General features: G+C 39.7%; 1 protein-coding gene across 2 annotated transcripts; it reads left to right on the top strand.

The window, feature by feature from the left end:
- Positions 1-201: 201 nt before the first annotated feature.
- Positions 202-23,079, top strand: TAF15 (TATA-box binding protein associated factor 15). 2 transcript variants are annotated; one of them, XM_069791380.1, is made up of 16 exons: positions 238-398; positions 4,519-4,555; positions 5,689-5,737; positions 5,937-6,027; positions 6,106-6,223; positions 8,982-9,265; positions 10,094-10,208; positions 17,208-17,242; positions 17,873-17,905; positions 18,481-18,590; positions 19,130-19,259; positions 20,485-20,574; positions 21,940-22,024; positions 22,115-22,200; positions 22,305-22,407; positions 22,711-23,079. In XM_069791380.1, the coding sequence occupies exons 1-16, from the start codon at positions 389-391 to the stop codon at positions 22,748-22,750; spliced, it is 1,416 nt and encodes a 471-aa protein (XP_069647481.1). In that variant the 5' UTR covers positions 238-388; the 3' UTR covers positions 22,751-23,079. The 2 variants fall into 2 exon arrangements, with proteins under 2 accessions (XP_069647480.1, XP_069647481.1); XM_069791379.1 differs by lacking the exon at positions 17,208-17,242 and having other exon boundaries at positions 202-398.
- The last annotated feature ends 4,114 nt before the right edge of the window (positions 23,080-27,193 follow it).

Here is a 27,193-nt window from a genome sequence, read left to right as displayed (position 1 = left end):
GCACTCCTACCGTACCCTGCCTGTTTATTAATTAAACTAATCTAATCTTTTAAGCCACTCCCGGCCTCCCTGCACAGCCTCCTACAACCCAGCACGCCCGTACAGCGCCGAGCACCCTCCGCCCACCCCTCTGACCGCCGTAAGTTGGTACGACCCATCTTCCCCCCCCCAACTTCCCCGCACGAGTGGTAGGCGCCGCGCGCGCCGATTGGCTGCCCGGCCCCGCAGTCCGCGCGAGCTGCGGGTGCTTCAGTGTGCGCGCGGCCGGCGCGGCGCTTGGTCTCGCCCTTTCTCTCTCTCTTTCTCTCGTTCTTTTTTTCTTTCTTTCTTTCTTTCTTTCCCCCCCCCCCCGCCTCTTCCCTCAGCCCGGTTAGCGGCCGCCGCCGCCATGGCTTCGGGTAGGTGCTTCAAGGCCCGACGGTCTGAGGGGACGTTGGTGGCGGCTCTTGTTTCCCGTCGCCAAGCGCGGGGTGTGGTGGGCGCGGGAGGGAGGGCCAACGCCATGTGGCGCAGGTGGAAAAGGCCGCGGCCATGTTAACGGGGAGACGCGGCCCCCTTCCCTCTCACACCCCCCCCCCCCCCCCCTCCCGTTTACCGCCCGCTCCGCGCTCCCAGCCGGCGGAGAGGGGGAGGGGAGCCACGCCCCCCGCGGGCTCGAGACCACGCCCCCTCCCCCGGGGAGCCCTGCTCCGCGAGCCCACCCGGACACGCCCCTTTATGCCCGGGGGCGTGGTCAGTCCGGCCACACTCCCCCCTCCTCCCCCGCCCCGTGTCGCAATGGGTTGGGGGGCGTGGGCGTTGAATCCCATTGGGGTCGCCCGCTCGGATGCTGCGTGGGATGTAGCCCCCCCTCCCCCGCCCCCCGCGTGTGGGACTCCCCTTTGGTTGTGCCACACCCCCCCGGTGTGAGATGTGGACCCCGTTTCGGTTCATGCCCTCCAGTGTAGGCCCCCCGTTTTGGGTCGCGTACCCCCCCCCGGTGTGAGATGTAAGCCCCCCCCCCTTTTTTTGGCTCATGGTCCTCCCCCGTGTGGGCCCCCCGTCCCGTCCCCCCCGTGTGAGATGTGGACCCGACTTTTGGTCGTGCTGCTCCCCACAGCGTGGTTTGTGTGATCCCCTTTGGGTCAGCACCCGTCATGGAATGCAGACGCCCCCTCCCTTGGGCTGTGCCCCCCCTTAGCATGGGACATGCACTCCCCACCCCCCCAGCATGGGACCCACCTTTGTGTCCCAGTATCTGCTGCATGTGCTCTGCATTCTGCTCTAGCAGCCCCCTCACCCCCACCCCCCCCCCGAACGAGCATGCCAGCGTAGCGAAGGGGGTAGCTTCACAGCCCCCCTGCCGTGGGCTTAAAAATGCACTGGCTGTAATTCTTTTCCCAATGGAGGCGTTTAGTTGAGTATGGAGACAGTATGTCTGCTGTCCCAGATGACTTGACAGCCCAGCTTCTCCTGGGGCTTCTGCGAACACATCGTGTTGCGTTGGTGTTTTTTTCATCCCATTTGAGGTGAAAATGTCTTGGTCCCACCAGCAGCGATGCCCCTGTGAAGCCATGCATAGGTCGCGTACCCCCAGAATGGGAGAAGAAATGCCAGGGCTGTAAGTGCTTTGTGGAGTAAGCCGTGTTTTGTTAGGGTTGAGCCATTTTAGTGTTGTCTCACGTTACGTATAGGAATGATAGAGAATAAAATCAAAACAAAGCAAGGTATGTTAAAGCAATCCTTTAATGCAAGGAACAATTCTTTACCATGAGAAGAAAACATGTCCAAAGGTACTGTAAAATGCGTTCAGACCATGAATTCTTCTATTAAATGAGTAAAGTTTGGTAGTAAATTAATACCACTTTCTTCCCAAACCTCAAGTGCTTACCAGTCAAGCACCTGACTCTGTTTTTACTCTATGGTGATGTTCAAACACAAGATTCTTTTTCTGTTGAGAATACTACAGAAGCAATGCTGCTTCTTTAGATGAATTACTTTGTACGAGAACTTCACAACACAGCAGACACTTCTATCTTAAGAGGACTGCACTTCCTGAGCAGTGCAAGGTGAATAGTCTGCTATGCCCCACTTCATTCATGGGAAATTTTTCCATGAGCTTTTTAAACATTCAGAAAAAGTGTCTGTATATCCAGGAATTTCCAGAATAAACTATCTGTTGTTTTCGAAAATAGTTACAGACTCTTGTCCCCATTGAGTCCACCAAAATAAATTGATCAGAAGTCTGTAGACTAAGAGGTCCAACAAAGGGTGTAGAAAAATATATATAAATAAAGGAAATTCCTCTGATTCTGTGTGTTCATATTTTACAGGCTCCTTATCTGGTTGCTTTCAAACTTTTTCCAAAATTTTGTGGTTTGGCAGAAGTTCGTAAGGGAGAAGCTAAGATTAAATGTAGCCCTTCAATTTATAGCTAATTACAGCCTTACTCAAGAATTCTTTCTGATAGAACCATTAATATCCTTTGCTTAAATTAGTGGCATTAATGGCATATGAATTTTAGACTTAAACCATAGTTTTAAAATGTGGTTTAATAGTAGTCTTTGTGATCATTTATATTGAAATAATGTAAAAATTTGACCTTCATCTCATTAAAAACAAGAAACATGTTTGAGTTGCACTTTTACCTCGTTTTTTTAATTGCTTTTCGTTGTGAAAAGGCAATGAAATATTTGTGTAGCAGTGCAAAAGGAGGGGAATGTTTCATATCTGAGTGAAACTGCTTTGTAGGATGTGTGAAATGAGATACTTCATCTCATCTTAGCTTTTGGTAAATGTTTCTTTTACAGAATATGAAATTTGATGCTTTGTGTTGCTTTGAGGAGATACTTTACCATTAAAAATGCTGCTTCATGTCTGAATAGCTTAGGTGATATCCTCATTTTGGAAGTATATATGCATGTGTTTAAGTATATGTGTAAGTACTAGCAGGATTGGATTTATAACCAGATGAGGGAGGTATCGTGAACAGACTTTCAGCGATTTGATGAATGTTTTGATTGGAAGACGGTTATAGTCTTCTACAGTTTATGACATTTACCCTGCATTGTAATTAATTCTCGGTTTCAGCTTTAGTCAGTTCTAGGTACAGAGGTTAAGAGAGAGAGCGCGGGGGATAGACTGAAATCAGGGATGAAAACAGAGAAGTTCCTGATAGTTTTTATTAGACCGCAGCACCACAATATTTGTACAAATTCTTGAAATGATTTGAAAGGAACAGGAAAATTGCGGGGCTGTTATCCAGAGTGACAGTACTGGTGAGGCTGGTAGGGAAGGGAAAAAGGTGTTTGGCTTTTGACAAGAAGGTGGGAATTTCAAGCAAAAATGTCAAGAGGAGTTGAGACTCCTGCATAGAAAGCAAGATCAACAGAGTCCATGTGGTTAAGAAGTTGGTAGTGTGTAGAGCAGCTTGCGGCATGTGGGCATCTCTGAAGAGATGGAGCCTGCTTGTGACAGTCTGAATTCTGAAGGGTCTGAGGTTGATGGAGCAATGCATGCATGTTCTGTGTGTCTGCATCTGTTGCATGCAGCTGGCTTGGGAAACTAAATCAGTAGGAATGTGTGTTTTCCCCTGTATAATAAGAGCTTTTAACACATAGAAATTTGCAGTTTTGCAGAAGACAAGGAAATCTGTCATTGTGCAATTAACAAGATAAAATAACATGATAAGCTAAATTAGTAAAGGCAAAGCACCCTATTTAAGAACTGAATTCCAGCTAGCAGGTAGTAGGGTTTCTTGTAATGTTGATAGCTTTTACAAATTAGATACCGTACTTTAAATACAAGTCAAACAATTTCAGTGAATTTTTTTTTAACTTGAAGTCATACTTTGATATCCATATTCTTCCAATGTGTTTCAAGAATAAATTTCCTTGATAACTGATGTTTACCTTAATTGGAAATAATATTCATAATACCTGCCTGGACAACTTGTGTTGTGTAAATGAATACATTCTTGTGTGGTTTGAGCTATCAGTAATGTTTTTCCTTTTGCAATATGAGAGAAGGGAAATGTCATGGTTCCTCCATCCCTGATTTTACGTCTCCAAATTCTGCCTGTGTCTGTGCCCTTTTGCTAGGCAGAGCTTTCTTATGGCGTCTTAAAAAGGGTTTCAGTAGGACTGACCTACTTAGCTTTGCTTGATTAATTAAGCTGCTGCATTCTGTTCATTGATGATGGCACTGTATTTGATAGCCATTAGAGGGGGTTGTGCAGTCCTGAATATTTGAAGAGATGCCTTAAAAATGGAATTCAGATCCTTCAAAAAGGAAATTTCAAAGTGGCTAACACCTGCGTCCTGTCCCCTGCACCTTGTGCTTCTATGCTCCTGTTCTCCCAGTCTTAGCATTTTCTCTTTTATTAATAAAGAGGAAGCCGTCTCAATTTGCAGGGAAAGTAGTTGCATTACCCAGTGTACTTGAACCTTTCTCCCTCTCCCACAATTTCTTCCTCTTATAGTAAGTAGAGGAATAAAATGTTAATTGGAAGTTCTCAATATGACTTACTTCTTTTTCTAGATTCTGGAAGTTACAGTCAGTCTGGGGGCCAGCAGAGGTATGTGTGGGTTTTTTTGCTGTTAGCAATTAAATCTGCAAAGTAAAAGACCATTTAGTATTCCCAGCATGATGTTTGAATCTTTGGGCATGATACAGTGTTGATAGGTTTTTGGAGTTTTGGGTGCAGAAAGCTTGCTGCCCTGGGCCTTTATTAAGATGTCTTATAAAACAGGAAAAAAAATTTATATTCCTGAAGAGAAGACAATAAGCAGGTTTAAAGTGGAATGGCATCTTTTATTAGTTAAAAACTTTTGTAATGTCATGAATATAGAGAAATATTTTTCACATGGCTGCCTTAAACTATTCACTAAGATTTTAGTCAAAGGTTACACAAGTGTAAAGATGATGGGCCATATAGATGTAAAATTTTATTGTTCCATTTTATTTTCCTGTTGGAGGGAAATTTTTGTTAAAACCCTCTCATAACTGTTCGTAATTGTGAGATTTAAAAGCCAGTTCATAAAAATAGCTCCAAGTTAGGTGGTGGGGGGGGTATTTTAATCAGTGAAACAAAAGTGGTTTTGTGGAAGTATGAAAATCACGGCTAATACTGATGTGCTAATGAAAATCATAAGGTTTTATGCATATAACGCTGCGTGAGTTTGAGTTTATATCCGAGTATGATATGAGTTTCAACACATGGTTCTTCTGTCAGTTCATGAAGTCTTAAAGTGGCAGAATAACGAGTAAGTATAATCTAAAGCTAGTGCATTTTCTGATGATGATGTTATTGTTGAATAGTCCAACAAATACCAAATTGACAGTAATTGATGAAAATAAAATTAACTTTGTAAGAATATACTAAAAAACTTAAAATGCCTTGGTTCCATACAATAACGTTTTCTGTGATTCTGAAGAATCTGTCAAATTACAGTACGCCCAACTTTCATGTACTTGAAATTTACACTTGAAGCAGAGCGGAAATTAAAATAAGCTCTTCTGGCTTCTGACAGTCAACTATGGTAACCATTAGTTTATTGATGCGGTTCTGATAAGCCTACAACAGCACTACTTGGATTAAACATCTATTTTGGAATGAAAAGAAACTTAAAATAACACCAAAATACCTTTAGTTTCCAACCCATCTGGAGGGCACTGTAAGCATTTACTAAATGCATTCTTCTCTTACAGCTATTCGTCCTATGGCAATCAGAGCAGTCAAAATTATGGACAAGCACAGGTGAGTTGAAAAAAAACATTGTGTCTTTCAAAGCAGATGTTCCTTGAGTAAAAATAATTGTTCCTGGGTGACCATATCTGGACCAGGAAGAAGTCCATTCTCAGCTGTGCTTGATGTTTGTAGTTGTGTCTAGCAAAGGAAAACCTTAATTACCTGCTGTGGAAGTTACACTTATTTGAGTACGTTCTTGAAATTACAGGGATATTCTGGTTATGGGCAGAGTGGAGACAATTCCTCCTACGGTCAGAACTATGGAAGCTATCATGGGAACTATGGACAAAATCAAACAGGTTTGGCTAGCTTGTTACATTCATTGTCAGTAATTAAAAGGTGAATTTTTACTAAAAAATTTCTTCCTCAATTTCCAGGTTATGGACAAGATTCCCAGGGATACGATGATGAATCCAATTATGAAAATCAGAATCAGAGCTCATACAACCAGCAGTCTTATGGCAGTCAGGGGCAGCAGAAAGGGTCGTCTAGAGGGTAAGGAAGCCGAGATTAACGGTATCTATTTAAAGTACTGCCTAGACTACAGCTATAACAAATTTCCTGCTATCATTGCTAAAAAAGGACAAACATCTGAAAATCCACATTCTTAGGACATTTTTAATGCATGAAAGGACAGGAGGTGAGGGGAGAATGTTTCTTTATATAAGAAGGATGGATGCAGTTGTTTTGAAGTCAAGCTGTACGGGGAGATATGCTTTAGAAAGACTTTGGATAGTGACTTTAATGAAGAATGGACTTGGTAGAGAGTATTTTGGTTAGGAAAAATATGTATTGAGTACCTCTCCAATCACATTGTTTTGTATAAGCTTACAGTACTCTTTTATTAACTTCGAGTAAGCTGTTAGCAAGGAATTTCTTAGCTGTTCTTAGATTTGCAGACTTCTTATCTGATTTAGAATGCCTTTTGTTGGTGAAAGAAGAGGAAAGGATTCAGAAATGTCATTTAAGAAATATACTTTCTTTTTCCAATTAAGTAGGTTTCTCAAAACACCATGTTTTTTATATCCTCATCAATAACTTAAGTGTTCGTATGCATACTGCACTCTGATTCAGTACTTTACACTATTGCAAATGTATTTTACTTGTTAAGTGATGTACTTGAATCAGTTTCAGGAGGATTAATGATACAACTTTGAAAGTATGTTGGAAAATACAACCCAATTTCCCATAACAACTTACAAGGCCACTTGGTGCTAGGATACCTTCATTATCTAATTTACAAGCATTGTGCGTACACCCCAAGGTTACTGCTTGTATTAGATCTTTACTGAGGATCATGTGACATCTTTAAAATACGCTGTCATGTACTAAACTTCATTCTTGTGTCCAAGGTCCAAATATTTTTGTGGTTTTTTTGCAAGCTCATAAAACAATCTGGACTTCAGCAAACCTGTGCTTGGTTTCTGTGTTTGTAGTTATTGCAAAACATCTTAATATAAAACAGCATGGTCTTAATCTGTTAGCAGTAGGTGTTGTTACTCAGAATGTCTTTTTCACATCCCTAAAGAAGGCAGGTGCACAGTTAAGTTTTGCTTTGCGTTGTTTTCTGAGCATTAATTAGAGCTGGACAAAAGGACAGAACTAGGCAATAATGTAGTTTTTAACTCTGTAGACATCTAGGGAAAAATGCAGTATGGCATAGATTCTCCAAGAAGTTGGTTTTGACCAAGAAAATGAAAAAAAGACATTGGAGGGTAATGTTCAATGTATGGTTGTAGCAAGTAAGGAGAAACTGAGAAATTGTAGCAACTTTAAAGAGGATGGCCACAAAATTGTAGCGCTCGCATCCTAAGTGAAGGAAGGAAGGAAAACCAGCAAATAGTGGATGCTCTGACTGATGCTTCCTTCATTGGTGAGGGTGCAAAGGCTAAAGTAGAGCTGACCTCTTTTTTTTTTTTTTTTTTTTTTTCCTTTAAGTGAAGATATTAACAAAAATCTTTGCAAGCTCTTTGCCACTGGGTTTAGTTATGTTATAGCTAAGATCTAGGCTAGAACTGGGAGGGAGCAAATTAGACGACATTTACATGGATTGGATATTTTGAGATTGGTTGGACCAATGTACTTCATCTTAGAGTGCTTTGAAAAGCTGGTGGAAACTTTCTGTAGGCTCTTAGGTTTTTTTTGTTTGTTTTTCTGAGACATTTTTGGCTAGCAAGTGAGATTGCCAAAGATTGGAGGGTGGCAAATGTAGTGCCTCGTCTTTTGAAAAAGGGTGGAAGCAGGGAGGAGGAAGAGAAGAAAGGGTGGCAGAGGTCAGTGATTAATTTCAGTTACTGAAAAAATAATACAGTTAAGCCGCAACTAAGTACCCAGGGAGAAAACAAAGGTATGAGTAACAGCCAGTGTTTCCTAGATGCAATTTATTTCTCATAAATCTATATAATGTCTTGCTATGAAAGGGGAACCCCACTGGAACTGTTCTGTCATATATATCTAGATTTTCAAAATACTTCTGTTTCCACCTTGGATGCTGAAGTAGCCTAGGGAAGTGTGGTGTAGGTGAGATTTCCTCGTGGTTGCTATAAAGTTGTTATTAGTCAGAGAAGGGTTACAACTCCCTTTTAGAATGTATAGCCACATTGTGTTGGAGTGTCCTAGATGTGATGTTGGTCAATGTTTCTGATGAAAGTTGGTGGGATTGCATATGTAGATGGCACTAAAGTGAGAAGAACTACAAGTATGTCAGAAGACACCACAAGAGTTAGAAAAGATCTTGGCCAAATGGTAGAATGCCCAGAAAAAGATAAGGTTGCAATTCAGTGAAAGGAAAATTTTGGGATGCCTTTTTTTTTTTTTTTTTTGTAGGTGGAAGTATTAGCTGCACAATACATCATGAGCAGCAGGTGTCTTCTCTGCAGTTCTGTAGAGAAGGATTGGGCGTGTAGCAGCTCATGGGCTATGCATCGGCCAGTGTCATGCTACTGGGGAGAGGGGAGAAAGGAAGCATTGTACTGGGATATCTGAAAGGAGTGATGCTCTTAAGTTACATTTACAGGGGAAACTGAGGATGTCTTGAAAGCAATGGTAATGTAGTTTTCTGCCTTGCTTGTATTGGAAGCCAGATATATCCCAACAGAGATGAAACATAGAGTATTTTCATATCCATATGCCAGTAATGACTGGGAGGTAACTGTGACTAGGAAATTTTAGCAATGTCATGAATTTTCAGCCATTATTTTGTTCTCTGTTCTGTGAACATTTAGCTATTAATACAAATTCTGTTTATTTTAAGTGGAAGAGGCTCTTACGAACAAAAGTCAAACTATGGTCAGCACCAAAGCTCTTATGACCAGCAGTCAAGCTATGGACAAAACCAAGACTCTTATGACCAGCAGTCAAGCTCATATGACCAGCAGTCGGGCTATGGCCACCAGAGCTCATATGACCAGCAGTCGGGCTATGGCCACCAGAGCTCATATGACCAAAAGTCAGGCTATAACCAGCACCAAAGCTCATATGGCCATTCTCAGCAATCCTACCAGTCTCAGAAGGGAAGCTATAGCCACAACAGCCAAGGTAAAATTCACAGGTTGAATTCAGTATTGGCTAATAAAATTGAGCAGAAACATGGTGAAATAGTTGGATTTCCTTCCACAGACAGCTGATTTGATGCATAGTTAAAGCTCTTTTTCTGTGTTGATATTCTTGGGGAATGTTTTATTTGTTAAGACTTTGAAAACATTATGCAGAGATGAAAAACTGTTGGGGCCCCAAAATTGTTGCATTTGCATTTGTTGGAGGCAGCCTTGCAGAGCCCAGCTCCCTGAGTTCTGCAAATTCTAAATGAAATTTTCTTCTAAGCTATTTTCAGCCTTCTTGCATGGAGGTGACATGTCTTGATCAGTCATGAAGAGCTTTTGCACTTCACATTCCAGCTTTATGCTGTGTAGGTGAATTCCGAGATAGAAGGAAATAAGAAGTTTTATCATCAACCCTTTTTTTGCAGTAACTTCACACAAGTGGCACAACCCACGCTCTTTATCCTTGTTCTGTCTTCTGTTACATCTTTTGCAAACCGGGAAAGCTACGTGGAAGTAGAATGAAGAGTGTAGTCTAGACAATATGTGTTTAATGTTTGGAAAATGGAGTGTAATGAAAGTACAGAGTGTTTACATTCTGAGATGCCTCGTGGCCCTGGAAGCCAAGGGAGATAACTGGAGCAAAAATCAAACTTTTCTCCATTACTTTGTGGTGTAGATAATCTAAGAGAGATTTAGCAGTTGACACTTTCCAGATTTAAATGGCAGACTTGAGGAGGGGGAAAAAAATTGTAGGGTGGGAATTTTCACTGCACTGCAGTTTGCACTACAATTTACTCTTGTTTTGTTTTACTCATTCCTCCAGATGATCGTCGTGAAAAGAGTAGGTATGGCGAAGATAATAGAGGATATGGCGGGTCACAGGGAGGAGGTAGAGGGGGATATGACATGGATGGAAGAGGTCATATGTCTGGATATAGGTAAGTGATCTCATTCCAGTGCCTGCAGTTTCTTACCCTTGTTTCTTATTATTTAGCGGTTTTAAATTTTTGTTTACTATACGTCTGTTCCTAATGTGGTTCAGATTTAGATTTCTAAAAATGGAAGGTTTCTAAAATTAAACCTTTCTGCACTGCATAGAAATGCCTAGGAAAAGCTTTTAGGTGCAGATAGATTGAGACCAAGCATTTGATTGTTAGGACAGATAGCTGCATTTTATTTACATGAGTTGTAATACAAAAACTGCCTTGAGCCCATCCCTTGAAATAAGGTATTTTAAAACCTGTAAAAATTTATTTTCAATGACAAGAAACCCAACAGCCAGGGATTGAGAAATTTTTTTAAAATTAATGGCTAAGGTAGCTAACATTTTAGCAGGGAATTATTTTGACTTTACAGTGACAGATCATTACACTAAGTTTGGCTAATTATCTTTCTGCTTCCTAAATAATTTAGGAACAATTTATTAATAACATTACTTGTTATTTACTATTTTTTTCAGTTTTAAACTTCTATTAAAATACACTTTTTATTATTGGTTTAGCTGTCAGTCTAAACACGTTTGTTTTAGGTAGATTTTAAATACTAACAATACTGTTACCCCTTCTGCCATTGCCTTAGGCCCTGTTCCTGTCAAGAAAATTTATGCACATATTTAATTTTGTGCTTGTAGATTATTTCATGCATAGGTCTGAGAGATTGGGACCTTTGCCTTAAATCCTATTGAATTAGGCCATATGACATTATTATTTCTTAATAAGCTATCACAATTTGCTTCCCTTTATGTACCTCTTTGAAATGGTTGGGGGTGTAGAGTGCTCATTGATGCAAAGTAAGAATGTTGAAGCTTCCAGTGAGCTTTGAAGTGTTGCTTGTCAGCGCCACTTATCCTTTAATAGGCTGCACAGTTCTGGGTTATTGCTAGAACTCCAGATGAAGAACTCTAATTATAATTGTTTGAACTGATATAATTTAAATAAAACAATCCAACAGTATGTTAAGACCAGGTTATTTTTTTAAAGTTTTTATTTTTAAACTATATTTAAAATTTGACTGCTTCTAAGGTGGTCCCAAATTGTACTTCATGGCTTGCTGTTTTGATACATAGGTGGACCCTGTCTCTCCTAATTAGGTGTGGTAGCACAATTACAAAAGCATATTAATCGTTATTTTGTGTTATAGTTTGCTGGGGTTTTATATAATATAAACTGAACTAGCAAAGTAATTTCTAAGTTCATTTTCAGTTAAAACTGAACAGTTTTTTAAAATTAGCTTTCTTGTGTGGATGAAGGTTTTCCCTATTCCTGTGATAAAATCTGGGTTTTTAAAAAAATTGTTAATAGCTGAGCCCTTTCCAGTAAGAGGAATGAATGAATGTGAGCTTCAAAAAAACATACTTTTGGTAGATTTTATCACTTTGAAACAAACTTCTGGCTTTGCAAGATAAAGTAAGATAAATTAATGTCTGTGAAAATAAAGCCTCTTCCCATCTTTTTCTGAAATGTAAGAAAAATTTTGTTCACACATCCATGTAGATAATAGTACTTTAGTGGACTTGAAAGCCAAAAGAAGGAAAGGACTGGAGGTGAATGAATAAGTGAGGGAAAATACAGCAAAGTGTGAAGTCTGTCCGCTTCTGTGAAGTGATGCAGTCTTTAATGCCGTTTGCAGTGAAATTTTTCTGAAACTACAGTGTCTTATATGTTTATTCAGTCTTTCTGCATAATTATGATGGAGGATTCTACTTCTGACATATATTTTACCAAAGTCATGCTTATTAGAAAAGTGTGAAAGGTTAAATTAAATAACAAACTGTATAATCAAGGGGATGTAATCAAGGGGAAAATAACTTCTAATAAGGTAAGAAATCATGTTTAGTTCTGTGAAAATGTGGGGTTTCAGGGTAGTTTTTTGGTTTTGTTTCTTTGGGTTTCCTTTTTTTTTTTCTCTTTCCCTAAAAGCAGCTTGTGTAGGAATGTCAAGTCTATCTCCAGTAATTAGTTATCATTTTCAGTTTTTTACTTCAATCACATTTTAGTGCTTAACATTAAATTGTGGAAATCCCACAGCCATCAGGAAATAATCTTATCTAAAAATCTTGTCTATACAGATATTTGTACTGCTGTAATAACATAGGCTTTGATTTTTATTGTGGTTAGAAAATAATGTGTAAATCAGTTCTATTAACATAAAAAAAATTTGTTCTTGACATCACAAAAAAAAATAGCAGCTAACTGGAGATCATGAATCTCTTCTGTGTTAGCAGTAATAAAAATTTTGTCTTGACTGGCATTTAAATGCTGGGATAACTTGTTGCAGCTTGTTGTTCATTGGTAAGGGCGTTACCCAGTCATTGGTGTTCTTACAGCTGTATTGCCTAATCTACTCTGTAGTGCTGGGCCATCAGTGCATCCTGTTTACTAGCATCATTGCTGACTTGCTGCTGTTCTGTACTGGTGATACAGTGACTTTGGCTGCAACTTCAGTTCTCCCACAAGATTCTTGTGAGTTGCATTGGCCTGTATAAACTTACCCCGCATGAAGACCTTTCACAGCAGTCTGCAAGTGCAAAAAAATTATTCTGTAATACTTGGGGCAAAATCAAATAGCATTTTTAAATTTTGAGAGCTTTCATTTCTTTGAATAACCTTTATAAAAGTACTTCAAAACTTAGTTGGTAATGTTAAGGCATGAATTGTTATTCTGAAAACCAGAATGACTTGAATATGTACTGTAGTAAATGCTTTCAGCACTCATTTTTCTTTTGTGCCTGTGCAAAGTCATGCAGCACTGCGAAGAAAATATCTTTTGAGAAATTACTGTTCAGGTTCCCTAGCTGATATTGTTATGACAGAGAACAGTCATTTTCTTGTGTGTCAGATGTTCACTTTTTAATGTTACTAACTTTGGGTTTCAACATTACTCTTTGGATTTATTTTTTTTAATGGTCTTGAATTACTTCTTTGAGGATTTTAGTAGAATTTTTGCACCCTTTCATTCTGAAGCTTGAAAAAGTTGATGATCTTACTAATTTGTATTTTGGCTAAGAAGCAAAATATTTTGTTTTTTAAAACCCATAGTAGAAGAGTCTCATCTTTGAGCTCTTTCAGTTAGAAAGCAAGTACACCAGGTCTTGAGAATGCAGAGGTTTACTCTAAGTTATTCTTCCAAGTTTCCTGGTAGAGTAAGTCACCTTTTTGTTGAGTCCTCATCCAAAAGGTAAGGAATTAATTGCTCATTGTGGTTGTGGGACCGAATTGTTTTAGTTAAGCGTGTAAGTGTGAAATAGAGTAGCAATACAAAGCAGGTTTGTTTTCTTTCATCTTGGGAAAGCTGTTCAGGCAGTCAAGTAGCTATACCTGTGACACTACCCTTTTAGAGTCTGTGGATTAAATGGAAGAAGCTTTGCCCTTTAATCTGCTCATGCAGTCTGTGTTGGTGGAACTACATACACGCAGTTTAGAAGAGGATTTACCATTGCATTAAGATTTGTCATAGAAATCCTAACTTTGCTCAGCATAGATTTGTTTGTTTGTTTGTTGTCCTCTTGTGCAGATTTGATGTTGATACACTATAAGCAAAAGTTACCTATGCAGCTCAATTGCTAAATTAGCTATTATGATTGGAAATTACCTTATGGTGGTACAAAGAAACTACAACTTAGTGCAAATGGTTTTTACAGCAGTGCGGTTTGTGTTCATAATTAATATTTTGACTTCTATATGCTTGAGCTTAGCCTTATATAGACTTTGGAAAAACATGAACAGAGGCAATAAATATAGGCAGACAAAAAGAAAAGCCATCTGTCAGTGACTTTATGGGTGCACTAAGCATTCCTTTCTTGTTTGTAAAAATACATTCTTACATGTAACTCCCACACGCTTGGCGAGACATAGATGCATGTTGGAGGCTGAAGTTTGCTTTCTGAATTCTTAGAACTACCTCTGCCAATATCTGATCATTTTTTTTAAAGTATGTTTCTTGTATCTGTAATGTTCAGCTCTCCATGTAACTGTGCCTGTAATTTAAAGAGTTATTCCCAGCTGAAGTAAGCAATGTTCAGATGAACTCCATTTACACTCAAGTAGGTGATGTTTAAATATATGACTGAGTATAGGAGAAAAGAACATCTGATGACGTTGCTTTCATAGCAGTAAGTTTTTGTCACTATGAATGGTGCCACATACACATTCTGGCTGCTTGCAGTTCAGCCTCTTATTTTATTATCTTTGTTGGTGGCATTGCTGAATTTTAGCTACCTCTTTGTGATTCTAACGTAGGATGTTAAAACCCCAAACTCCATCTGGTTGCCCATCTATTTGGTCTGTGTGCAAGACTGGTAAAGCAATGTAGATTGTGAAACACTGCAATTTTATTTTCCACATGTTCTATGACAATAGTATGGGAACTAATTCAGTTGCTGAGATTGAGCCTTAGAGTTCAGGTCTCAATGAGGCATTAATCTGAGACTGTGGCATCAGCTGCTTGCAGCCAGTTTCTGTGTTTGACTTCACTTGCTGCAGCGTATCCACATGCCTCCTGGGGATCTTTGGTAGCTTTGCCCAGCAATCTCAGGAAGTTAACACACTGCAGCTTTATAAATCACATATGAAATGGGACTAAAAATGGAGGAAAGCGTTAATCTATCATCAAAGGTATCTGTCACTGAATTGATGCAGGTTTTTGTTGGGTTGGTCATGTGAGACTAAGCAGAAGATAACATGCTGAAGCATACTTAGGCAAAAACATTTCTACAGAAATTAATTAAACTAATTAAAAATTGTGGATTGCACTTGTTAGTGCAGGGTGCAGAATTACTACTGTATCACAAAGTTAGAAATTAGGCATTTGATTGTGACTTCCTTTATATTTTATATAACCAGCTCTATCACTTCTCAGAGTCACAGTGCACACATTTTTACCCCAGCATCTTTGCACACATTTTTACCCCAGCATCTTAGCAAAATCCTCACTTCCTGTAAAATCCTAGTTGTGTTAATCATAAACTTATTATCTGTATGTTTTTAGACTGTTGGGTTTTTCTAATTTATGTCTCTGCTGCTGTGTACTTTCAAATCAGAAAACATACATGTTCTGGATAATGCTGTCGTGATGAATTGGGACCATATTCTAGGGTTGGAAAACTTTGATAACATTTCCATGGTTGATGTATTCACTCTTATTATTTCTGAGTTAAGATCCTAGCAGAGCAGGCATCCTACTGAAAATTGTTGTGTCATAATGAAGATTTTTTTTTTTTTTTTTTTTTTTTAGCTGAAGTGAATTGGAGGTAGCAGAAAGATATTTACAGTAAATTATATGATCACCATTGTGGTTTTTATCATCAGTCCTTGAAAACAGCTAGCCTCAAATAAAGACCAGCTCTGATGTTGCATATAAAATTAATTCATTTTACCTCTTTAATGAGCAGAATGAATTACTTACGAGTAAATAACACTGCAGTTTAGCATTCAAATTTTTTCTGTGGAGAAGCAATTTAAAATCTGCAGAAAAAACTTATTTTAAGAAAAGTCCCAGTAAAAGTGATAGTCTGGCATGACAAATGTCTAATACTCCTTATATGTACTGTCACAGAATGTCAGTCACCCTTCAAAGAATGTCTCTTAGTCCAGTTTTGATAATATCTGTTCAAACCTTATTTCTTTTTTGTCCCTCACTTTGGGCAGATTTTATCTCATGAATGTTAAGTAAGCAGTACCCTCCATTCATGACTTTACGTTTGTTGTAACAGAAAACAGATATACAGCGTGCCAAAGGAGTTTCTCCCTAATTTTACTTCATTGTGTGTTGCTGGGGTTCATGTGTCCCATGTTTGGACTCTGATGTGTTGGCAGGTAGATTGAATTAAACCCCAGAGTGACTTCCAGTTGTAAAGCACATTGGTGAAGAGGCTACTCGTACTGGCACAATAGTTCCAGAGTCTGGAGATAGCCCTCTACATCAGGGTTTGAACTTACACTGGCTTTATCTTAGCTGCTGAATGTGAAAGCTGTCAGGATTAGGTGAACCTGCCCAATTTTCAGGTGGCAGCAGTGTCGCCACATGGAGGAGGGCAAGCGGGCAGTTGTACATGGCAGTATGAGACAGTCTTTCTGACACTTGGTTATTGACTTTCTAAAAAATCCAGTGATTGTATTTTTCCTGAAGGCTTTGAATATCGATTATATTGTGTTCATAACATGGATGCAATTAAAAATGCTGTTGTGAAAAATCCTATTAGTATGAACATTTATATTGAAAAGAGTGAGGGTTTATTTTCATGCACATAATTGGAGGCGTAATGTCCTGTTTAAAATCCCCTTCTAACCTTTGAAAATTGATGTGTGTAATCTCTTAACTTGGTCTACATTTTGTGCCACAGGTTTCAGAATGAATGAAATAAAACTTCACGGCCTCTGCTTTTGAAGCTCACATACACACACCTTCTCTGTAATGTCAAGTGCTAATAGTACAGTAGGTCCCCACAGACCCTTTCTCAGAGAATGGCTGATACCGCTAATTTGTCCCCCGTATATAAATGCATAACAATGGAGGTTAATTAACATTAGCTCTTCTTACTTCTAGGAAAGTACTAAAGTACTAATTATTCCAAAGTATCAATTACATCTACAATAAAGCCCATTAACCTTCATGAAAATAATGTTTCTGTATTAAAACCCAGTTTTTAATAGCAGTCGTTTTGGCTTATGGGATGGGAGGAAGTTGAAACAACGACTTGTGTATGGGTTAGTTTAAAATACTCTTTAGGGCTTCTCCTCCAGTGCAGCACCCTGTGAGATTATTCACTTTCATGTAATTTAATCTTTGAACGTGAATGAGTAGTGAGGAGAACATAGAGATGGTGCTTTAGCTGCCAGACAGTAACTCTCAACTTGTGATCAGTTAACTGTAGATTGAGCCTTGGGCTCAGCACATAGAGACTTAAGGAAGAAATCATTTCTTCAATTTTTCCTCTGCAGTGGTGGTGACCGTGGTGGCTTCAAAAATTACGGTGGTAAGTGCCGAGTATCCAAAAATGTTTCAGTGGAAATTCTTTATAAATCTAAAAGCCACCAATATCTTGTTACTATCTAGTAGAAGCATTATAGTGTTTTGGTGAGGCTGGTGTGTTCATGAGTTTTAATAGCAAAACTTGTAGCAATAAACTGGATTTCTACTTTGTCAAATTGCATGAAAGAATTTGTGGAGACAGTGACGTTCACCGGATTTTTTTTTTCTTTTCTTTTTTTTTAATTTTTATTACAAATGCTTCTTAGAAAGGTACTAGAGGTTAAAAAAAAAACAAACAGTGGTAAACTGCTTGGTGATCTGACAACCAGCATTTGCAAGATTAACACCAGCATAGCATCAGTGTGGCAACTGCCACACGCTGCAAGTTAAAGAACACGTTAACGCACGTAACGTCCTACAGACACCTTCTGTTGAACGTTTTAATCTAAATATTCTCTAAATCTCTGGTTAATGTTTTAGATCTTAGATGCATTACATACATACTTTAAATATTTTCTTGTCTCTAAAAAAGTCACTTGAAAACGTTTTGCTAAAAATAGTATTTTTCTTTTTTTTTTTTCCTTTTTTTTTCCCTTTTTTTTTCTTTTATTTTTTTTTCCAACCCATTTCATAGGTCAAAGGGATTATGGACCGAGATCAGATGCTGGTAAGAAAACAAGCAGTGGGTGGGAGTGGATTGTAGCTTTTAGGTCACTGCTTTTAAAATGTATCTCTACAAGGATGGATGTAGCTGCAATTCCCATGGCTCAAAAGAAATCTAGCTGAAGCTTGTCTTCCTTGAAAGAAATTTGTTCTATTAAAAAAGTGCATGTGAATTTTTGGATGTCGTTTCATGCAGCAAGTAAGAATTTGCTGATGAACTTTGAATCTGCTTGAGCCAAGCAGCTGCTTTCACTGTCACAACACTTCTGCTAAACTTGTGTTCTTTAAAACATATACTACTTTGATGGGTTTGGGTGTCCTAGCTGCTTGGACAAGTTGAGTGCGTGGCAGACAGCCGGTCAGCTGTCTCAGATGTACTGTAGCATATGAAGGTGCTGTCCATGCATTTTTGAAGTTGATGGTGTTAACTTCAAAATTATGCTCTCTGCTCATCTTATTTCATGCAAGATGTCTTTGGGATTTAAGGATCTGCTACTGGGCAGCATAGACCTGAGCTTAAAATGTTGCTTCTGTTGCTACCGCAAAAATGCATGGTAAATGTAGCTTATTTTTTCATAGATTCAGAGTCTGACAACTCTGATAACAACACTATCTTCGTGCAAGGACTTGGAGAGGATGTTTCAACAGATCAAGTAGCAGACTATTTCAAACAAATTGGTATTATAAAGGTATGTGAAATGAGAAATCATTGGTAAGAAGGAAGAGAACTTGGGGAGCTACTGTATTGGAAATGTACTGGTGTCATTCAAGGCGGGTGCTTCTCTGACTCCCCGACAGTTGTAGATAATATTTTTATCCGGGTTCCCAGATGACAGCTCATTTGTAAGCTGGCAGCACTGGCAGCTTTTTTCTAGTGACATTTAGATTGCTTCGTATCTCTTCTTTAGTCTTTATAACTCTTAACACAGACACTCTATCCGTTGTACCACTCTTACACTTCAGCAAGTATGCTTCTGTGTTCTATGACTGTTTCTTCTGTTTCTGCAATTCTAAATTAGGGCTTTCTGCACATGACCTCATTTTTTGTTAAAACTGGGCCCGTCATTACTTCATAGAGAACAGCTAGTCAGTATCCTTTAGTCAAAAGCATCTGTTTCTGCAGGCTAGCAGAATCATCTTTCTAATGATACTTAGGTGTTGCAGTTTATGCTGTGAACTGGCTTTACCAGTATTTCTCCTATGCCAAGTGTACAACTTTTCTTTTCAGACCAACAAAAAGACTGGCAAACCTATGATAAATCTTTATACAGATAAGGATACTGGCAAACCAAAGGGAGAAGCAACAGTATCTTTTGATGACCCTCCTTCCGCTAAAGCAGCAATTGACTGGTTTGATGGTGGGTGAGAGTACCTGTTCTTTTTGTTATTTATGAATCTAACAAGCAGTGGAAGAAGCAAATCAATAACCTCATTAGAGACCCATGGTACTTTTTGTTTGGCTTTTGGTTTTTGGTTTGTCTTGGGTTTTGGGTGTTGGGGTTTTCTTTGGTTTTGGTTTTGTGTTTTTTTTTTTTTTAACAAAGACTTCTATTTCATGGTATTTTGTGTGTGCTGGCTTTCTCTCTCATTTGGTGGAACAGCAGCTAGTGATTAAGACCAAAAATGTGTAATGAAACCATTAGGGTTTGCTGCTGTACTTCAGTCATCCCTGCACAAAGTGTGAGAGATGGTGTTCATGTCACTTGGGAGAGCATAACTTGTTCAGACCAATAGAGCTGTAATCTGTGTTAGCAGCTGGAGGGATTTCCTACAGTGTTAGTATTGATGTTATTAGTGTTACAGTAGCATTTTTAGAGTTTGGGAAACTCTTTAATCTTGATGCAGGAAATACAGTGATACTCTTTTGTAGTAGTAAACTTGAGGCAGGAGGGAAAGTGCCTGCTCCTGTGACCTTGTGTGTTTACAGAATTTTAATAATATTGGGCAGAAATAAAAGGACATATTCTGCATCTGGTGTGAAATGATAATGCATAAAAAAATCTGGCATGGCATGCTGTTTGATGGGTTTGCTAATAAAATGCAAGTTGACTTTTGTTTAGGAGGGTAAAGCAAATACCACTGTATTAGACACACATGCAGTCCTGTTTGTTCTGTGATAAACCTTGTATCTATGGAGAACTGAGACTTTGTATTTAAAAAGTTCATGTTTTTCACTTCCTGGGGAGTATTTAATTTTTGTGTTGGCTGTTGAATTGTACAAAAGCTGTGTTGCCTGGCTTGGGGGAGTTAAAAACAGAGTTCTAACATCCAGACTACTTACCCATGAACATGGCCAAAAATGTTTTAAATATTCTTATGTGTCTAGTTAAATTGCAACTTACAGATCCCATGTAACTTAAGAGAAATACCTGTGGGTTTATGGAGAACCTAACAAGTACCTCAGTGTTTGTCATCTCACATTTGGACCAGTGTGTTAAAAAAGTAAGAGATTTACTCCAGACTCCCTGTGTCTTAAGAGCTTTGTATTCAGTTGTATGTGCAAATCACTTCTGTTCTCCTGAACTTGCTGCTGTGTTGTTGGGAGCTGTATTGATCTTTCTCTCACTTTCTGTCTTTCCACAGGAAAAGAATTCAATGGCAATGTTATCAAAGTTTCTTTTGCAACTAGAAGGCCTGAATTCATGAGAGGAGGTGGAGGTGGTGGACGTCGAGGTGGGACTAAAATCTGTAGAATCCTTGTTTTTGCATAGTTAAATGCTTTTTAACTATTATTGGTTCATAAAAGAGAAGTTGACTTTGAAGTGGTGATTCGTCAAAGCCTTTGGGATTCTGCCATGAAAGGGAGTAATAAGGATTGAACCAAATTAAGTAAACTGAAATCTGTAACCTCTTTTGCGGAGCACAGAATTTATGCTTTCCTTTTGAACTGGAAAGTCTCCAGATTGTGTCTCAGCATTGCTTTTAAAGAGATAGTGTAACAGTGATGTTGAGGCTGTACAGGTTGTACAAATATAGGTGTGAAAGCCCAGTGAGTACTTGCTTATTACAGCAAAGCCTTGAGATGCTCTGATGTTTCCAGATGGTATTAAGCAGGGTAAATGATTCAACTGCTACTGACTTAGAGCAGCAGTTGGATATCTGACTCCTTTAATTAAACAGATGTTAATCTCCCTGATTCTCTGCATAATACAGTTTTGTCAGTAGCCCACTGGATATTAATTTCCATTTTACAGGAAGCATGCTTTGTGTGGTGGTTGTCAACAAATTTTAGTTCTTAAATCAGGCAGTTTTGTAGGCTGATAAAAATGCTTCTTCAAGAACTTCAATTGGTATCAAAGTTCTTAATCTTTTTGATGCACAAAGCAAGAACTGTGTTGTCCCTGTGCTTGTGTCAGATGCATCCTGGCATTAATCTAGACAGATTTTTTTTTTGTTGTTAAATTTTTGTTCTGTGACTAAGTCTGGCCATATGTGATTGATATTATACATTGTTAAATCTTTATGAAATTTTATTAATGCACATAGTGGATTTATATTTACCCATTGGCAATTCAAGCAGATCAAGTTTCCTTTTACTGCTGAAAAAGAATTTGTAAAAAAATACATGGTGGAGCAAATTTTTCCGGCTGCCGTGTGCTAGCCTTGCTTCTTATTTTTCCCCATCTGCCTAAGTTACAAATCTGTCCATATGAACATGTGTATTTCAGCTATGCAGATACATTAATTTCAGGACATCAAATGCTGTTGAGATTTGGTGGTGGCTGAAACTTCTGTTGTCATTTGCTCAAGTCTTCTAGCTATCTTGTAGCTAGTAGTAAATCAGCTGGTAGATGCTGAATTCTACAGTGGTACAATTTTTTGTCGTTGGCACTACCTGCTTCTTTCAGAGTTCCTAACACGGATTCAGAGGCTTGCCTAGTGGGGTTATATATATTTACATTAAACGCTTACTCCTTCTTCCACCTGAAAGGTCTGTCATTTGGGTTCTGAAGCCGGTGACAGTCTTTAATAAATGTTTCTCATGTACAGGTCATAGACACTTCCCCTCCTTTATTCTGATTATAATTTTGTCTACAGGTTCACGAGGTGGATATGGAAGAGGTGGGGGCTTCCAGGGTAGAAGTGGGGAACCCAAAAATGGTGATTGGGTTTGTCCTAACCCGTAAGTGTCATTTTAATTGGGCAGTGGTGTTTCATGTATGTTCTCTGAGTTTCTTAGCATCTAACTCTGAGGAATCCTTGTCTTTTCTAGGGCTTGTGGTAACATGAACTTTGCTCGCAGGAATTCCTGCAACCAGTGTGGTGAGCCCAGACCAGAAGATTCACGTCCATCAGGAGGTGTGTAAAAACAACTGCATCTCTTCTGAAGTGTTAGAAGCATTAATGACGTCTGCAGCTTTTTGAAAAACCTGGCTGATGTGTCGGTTTGCATTTTCCTCCAGATTTTCGTGGGAGAGGTGGCTATGGAGGAGAAAGAGGGTATCGAGGGCGTGGTGGCAGAGGCGGTGATCGGGGCGGCGGCTATGGTGGTAAAATGGGAGGAAGGTAAGCAGTTTCTTTGCCCTTGCTTGGTTGTGTAGCATACAGACTGTGGAATTGATAGGGACTGTGGGAAAAGTGTGCTGTTTATGTGTGCACGCACAACTGTGCTATGAAAATATTAACTACAGATTGGAGCTTCCTGAGAAAATGAGTCAGTTTGCCTGTTGAGTGTGTTTTGTGAGCATTTTTGGATAAGGCTATCTAAACATAGAAGAATACACAGAAGTCGGCGTAGAGATGTTTGCTTGAAGGAACTATTTGTTATTTGCTTAAGTGATTCCTTATAACTTTTTATTTCCCTTTCAGAAATGATTTCAGAAATGATCAGCGCAACAGACCATACTGAAGACCACTGTGAATGTTTTGTTTGTCTTCTTGATGCGTTTGATAGTGAAATTGCCAGAGTTTTGCCTGCCGCTTCACCCATGGCCTCTTTGGATAGTGGAATTGAGTGAAACTAGATTTTTATTTTGGTGGGAGGGACTGGGGTGGTTTGGGAGGATTTTTTTTAAGCAAGACATTGAAATTTAATCTTGATTTCAACATTCTCCTCTTTTCTTCCCCCCATACCTTTTGAACAGGGCCTAAGAAGGAAAAGGATAAACTGTAAAATATTGCCAAAATATGAAGTGTTTTGTAATACAACAATAAATGCTGATTGTTTTATTTGTGAAATCTTACTGTTTCACAATTACTTCAGTTGCATGCATTTCTTTACATATTCCCTGTCTTCCTGTGATATGAGCTAAGTAGTAACTAGGGTCTTGTTTGAAATGACACTGCTGCTTTGACCCTAGCTCTGTGCTGTTTGCAAACAACTGCAGTTAAGTCGGTGGTAAGCCTACTTGCTATCATTGCCCTTTATCCCAGACTTGCAGAGTTGTCCCCTGCTCCTGTCTTACTTCCCTCTGAGACTGAAGTCCTGTGTTGCCTGCGTTTCCTGCTACGCATGCTTTGGTGTGCCCTGCAGCCTTCATGAGGAGCAGGCAGATGGCAGTGTGTTCTCGTGCTGCCATGGAACATATTGTGTCCAGGCCAGGATAGCTCCAAAAACAAGGTGGGATGGCTTCAAAAAAAAAAAAAAAAAAAAGGTAATTTGCTACATATTGCTGTGCCTTTTAATTGCTGCTTTTGAAGTGTGGGTGATGGCAAACAAATGTGTGCAGCCATTTCATCTTTGAGATAAGATGCAGGCGAGTTTCAGTAGACACATTGTAAGCATTTGGGGTTCGCCACTGAAGCCAAGGTTTGAAGAAGCAAGGGAGGTTAATTATCGCTCCTCCTTGCACTAGGTCACTCTGCACGCTGGAGAGGTGGGTTGGTGGGAATCTATGAAAAGCTAGCGCTGCCACCATCAGCTTGTGTCCAGTGCTACCTTTTCATGACAAGCCTTTAAGAGAGAGCGTCCGGTTGTCCAATGCTCCAGTGGGCAAAATACTACAGATGCAAGTTCTCGGTGTCTGTAGTTGCAGTCTTGATAACTGGGTGTACAGCTGCACAATATCCATGACCTCTCACAAAGAAATGAGCAAAAATGGCTTTTGTTAATGTTTGTAAGCCAACTCCCTAGCTTGGTGTACATTTATGGTCATGGTAACGGTTAAGTTCAAATCAGCAATTACCCGTGGCTGTAAATGTAGTAACTATGCTGTGCCTTTTTAAGGTTTCTCCTGGAAAGCACGGGTACTGTTGCTGCTGTCAGAAAAGGCATTTGTTGCAAATTCTGAATGGCTTAAATGCAAATTCTGAATGGCTCTTAAAACAGTGGAATTTGAGGGGGGGGTGTATATGTATATATATCAGTGACATTATAAAATTTAATGTATGGGTGAGGCTTTAGAAAGGCAAACTGTAGACAAATAAATTCCGTATCTGTTGTTTTGCTTGATTTAAGATCCAAGGACTGATAGTCCTAACTTGGTTCTGTCAAAAATGAGCCAGGCTAGAAAAGTCCAAGTGTTTATCGTTGTTAAGCTAGTGTGATTATTTTGACCGGTGCAGGCTAGACGGTGCTCTTGCACCTAGCTGCGTTGGCAGATCTGAGGGAGTGGTGGCTGCTGGATGGGGTGAAAGAGGAAAGCAGTGATAAGCAGTTGAGAACAGAATGGGACTTGTCGCTGCCTAAAGTTTCTTCCCGAACACAGCTGTGCTGGCGCGTTGCACTGTGCAAACACTTCCTTGGGGCTGCACCTTGAGTCCTCAAAGCTGTGCGGAGAGAGGGAGGAATGGCTGAGCTGAGCAAAACCCAGCTGCTCCGAGGCAGGCGCGGTGTCGCCTGTCTGGTCACACGAGTTCCTTGGTGGGGCTCTCGCTTTTTCCCTCCTGGGGAAAGGAATGGCGGTTGAAAAAGCTGGTACTTACAATATTGGGAGTAACAGTTCTAGCTCCATTTAATGCTGACTTGGCTTCCAACCTTGCTTTCTCCCCCGGGCTAAGAGCACTTATCTCTTTAAACAGTCACTACCCAACTGGATTACTAAGTAGGCTGGTATTCAAGCAAGCCACGAAACTGCTGGAGGTGTCACCACCTTCACAGCTTTTCCAGCCTGGCAACAATGCTGAACGTTTGTTTTGTTTACGTTCTATTCTACATCGGGGCAAAACAACCTGTGTTCCTACGTGGTTTTTAAGACAGTGAAGACATCTTCTTCACCAGCTGTTTTGTCTTAAGCAAACTAGCAGGTCAAACAGGGAAAGGGTGGTACTAGTTTGATGGCATGTATGGTTTTTAGTTGCTTTTGGTGTAAAGAGAGTTAAATTTGTTTAGAGAGGCCTGGGAAGTGATGTTTTGTAAAAGATGTAAACCCAGATGACGGTTTAACTGTGTCATTGCCCTCCGACTGTTTCTGCTAAGTCCTTTAGCACTGCAGTGTTTCTCCACAACTGCCTGAAGTTCAGCAGGATAAGCTTTAATTGAGGTTAAAAGAAAAGTAAAAAGCTTAAAAGAAAAAAAAACCAAACCAGTAGCTAGTATATTAAGGATTGAATGAATTTTAGCTCTTCCTGGCATGGAAACATTTGCTGTTAACCTCTTGCACTCTGGTTAAGCAGACCGCTCTTTTAAAAACAAGGCCTTACAGTCATGCTAGGAATATTCCTGCATTTAGTTAGATAAACTGAGCAGGTTGCATATTTAAGTGAGCACTTCTGGCACTGCAACTAGCTGCTCCTGTTCCTAGGGATTTATTTGTAATACTATGCAAATAAAATGCTTTACTGATGGTCAGCACTGTTCATAAGAAGACAGGGTTTTACAGATACTAGAAATGCTGCCTTTTTTTTTTTTTTTAAACAGGTGAGGAAGGTGTCTGTGGCAAGTAATCTTTTAACAGACCAACAGCTGAATCAAAAATAAAAGGCACATCTCATGAATCCTACTTTGAATTTATCTTCAGTAGGTGCTCTGTGAGAATTTGGTAGGAGTTCATATAATAAAACTGCAAACTAAGGAGAGAGGATTGCAGACCTATCAGGAGGTGGAAAACCAAGAGAGGCTATCCCAGCAGAAGGAGCAATTTGGGCTGTCTGAGCTGGGAACAGCTATGCTCTGCTTCCTTCATCTCTTTTTATGGTCTATCCTCCAATACATTTTCGAAGCGGCGAGGTTTTAGATTTGGAAATCAGTCCTGTATGGAGTGCTGGTGGTTTATTTATAAAAACACATCTAGCACTTGCCAAGCTCAACAATGACTTTATGGAGAAAAGCGTAACAGAGGGATGCCAATGTAAAAGAGGCATGTGATCATTACAGAGCTGAAATGCAACAAAAATAGCTAAACAATTTAAGAGACAGCCAAATAGTTTCCGTGCTGGCTCTATACAGCCAAACCCACCTCACCCTAAGAAGTAATGCAACTGAAGTTGCTCAAATACCACAGTCCTAGAGAGAGATATGGAAGCAGTGACTAAAGTCGATAGCTTGAGTCTTTGGGATTTTGAGGCCAGGATTCAGCCAGTGCTGCTTTGTCTAATTTAGAAATGATAATTCCCATTTCCAGGGTAACAAAGAACTTGCGTGACGTTGTCCCCAGTAGATGGTGTTGCTAATGCTGCTGTAGAAATTGCTTGTAAAGCTGTTGTAATAAAACACAGCTGTCGGAAAGCACCCGAAGTTGCAAAAGGGCTTGAAAGTCCACTTTTCATACTAACATGATGATGTCTGCTGGAACTTGGGTGACACCCTGATCCTAGAAAGAGAGATGCATGCTTTTAGCTGTCCTCTGAGCAAGTAACTGCTGAGATCCAGTCAAACTGTTCCAGCAAATGCAGAACAACTTGTGCTGATGTATTTGTAGGGGGGCTTGTGAGCTGGGCGCAGCCTCTCTTGACCTTGCCGACTTCCCAGGAATTCCGGACACAAAAGGTAAAGTCAAGAAAAGCATGTATGGATTTTGCATTTTCTTTTTTTCCTATACACCCTTGTGATAAGTATCTGTTCCTGGCTCTGTTGAAGACAGGATACTGGCCTAGACAGACTTACCTAAGGAGTTAAGGACACGGGGGAGTCCTTTGACTTGTGAGAACTTACCGTGCACAATGAAGGACCCAAGAAAACTGTGTCTAAGCAGAAAAGCTTTACCCTTGTGACAGCTAAAGCCAGGGGAACGTAAGCTTCTTGTGCCTGTGTAAAGAATTTGATTTGACTCTTGCAAGCTAGGGTTGCTGCCCATACCAGAGGGCAGGAGGGAAAGGCATGACTGTGGCCATCTGATCTGAACTGAAGTGATCCCAGATCTGGCCACCTTGCAGCAGTAGGGTTAATATTTTTGACATTGCCTGACACAGCACC

This window comes from Haliaeetus albicilla, chromosome 9 (assembly GCF_947461875.1).
Source record: "Haliaeetus albicilla chromosome 9, bHalAlb1.1, whole genome shotgun sequence".
In the NCBI taxonomy this organism is placed as follows: Eukaryota; Metazoa; Chordata; class Aves; order Accipitriformes; family Accipitridae; genus Haliaeetus; species Haliaeetus albicilla.
The sequence above is the reverse complement of the archived record's forward strand: the minus strand, read 5'-3'. Positions and strand labels throughout refer to the sequence as shown.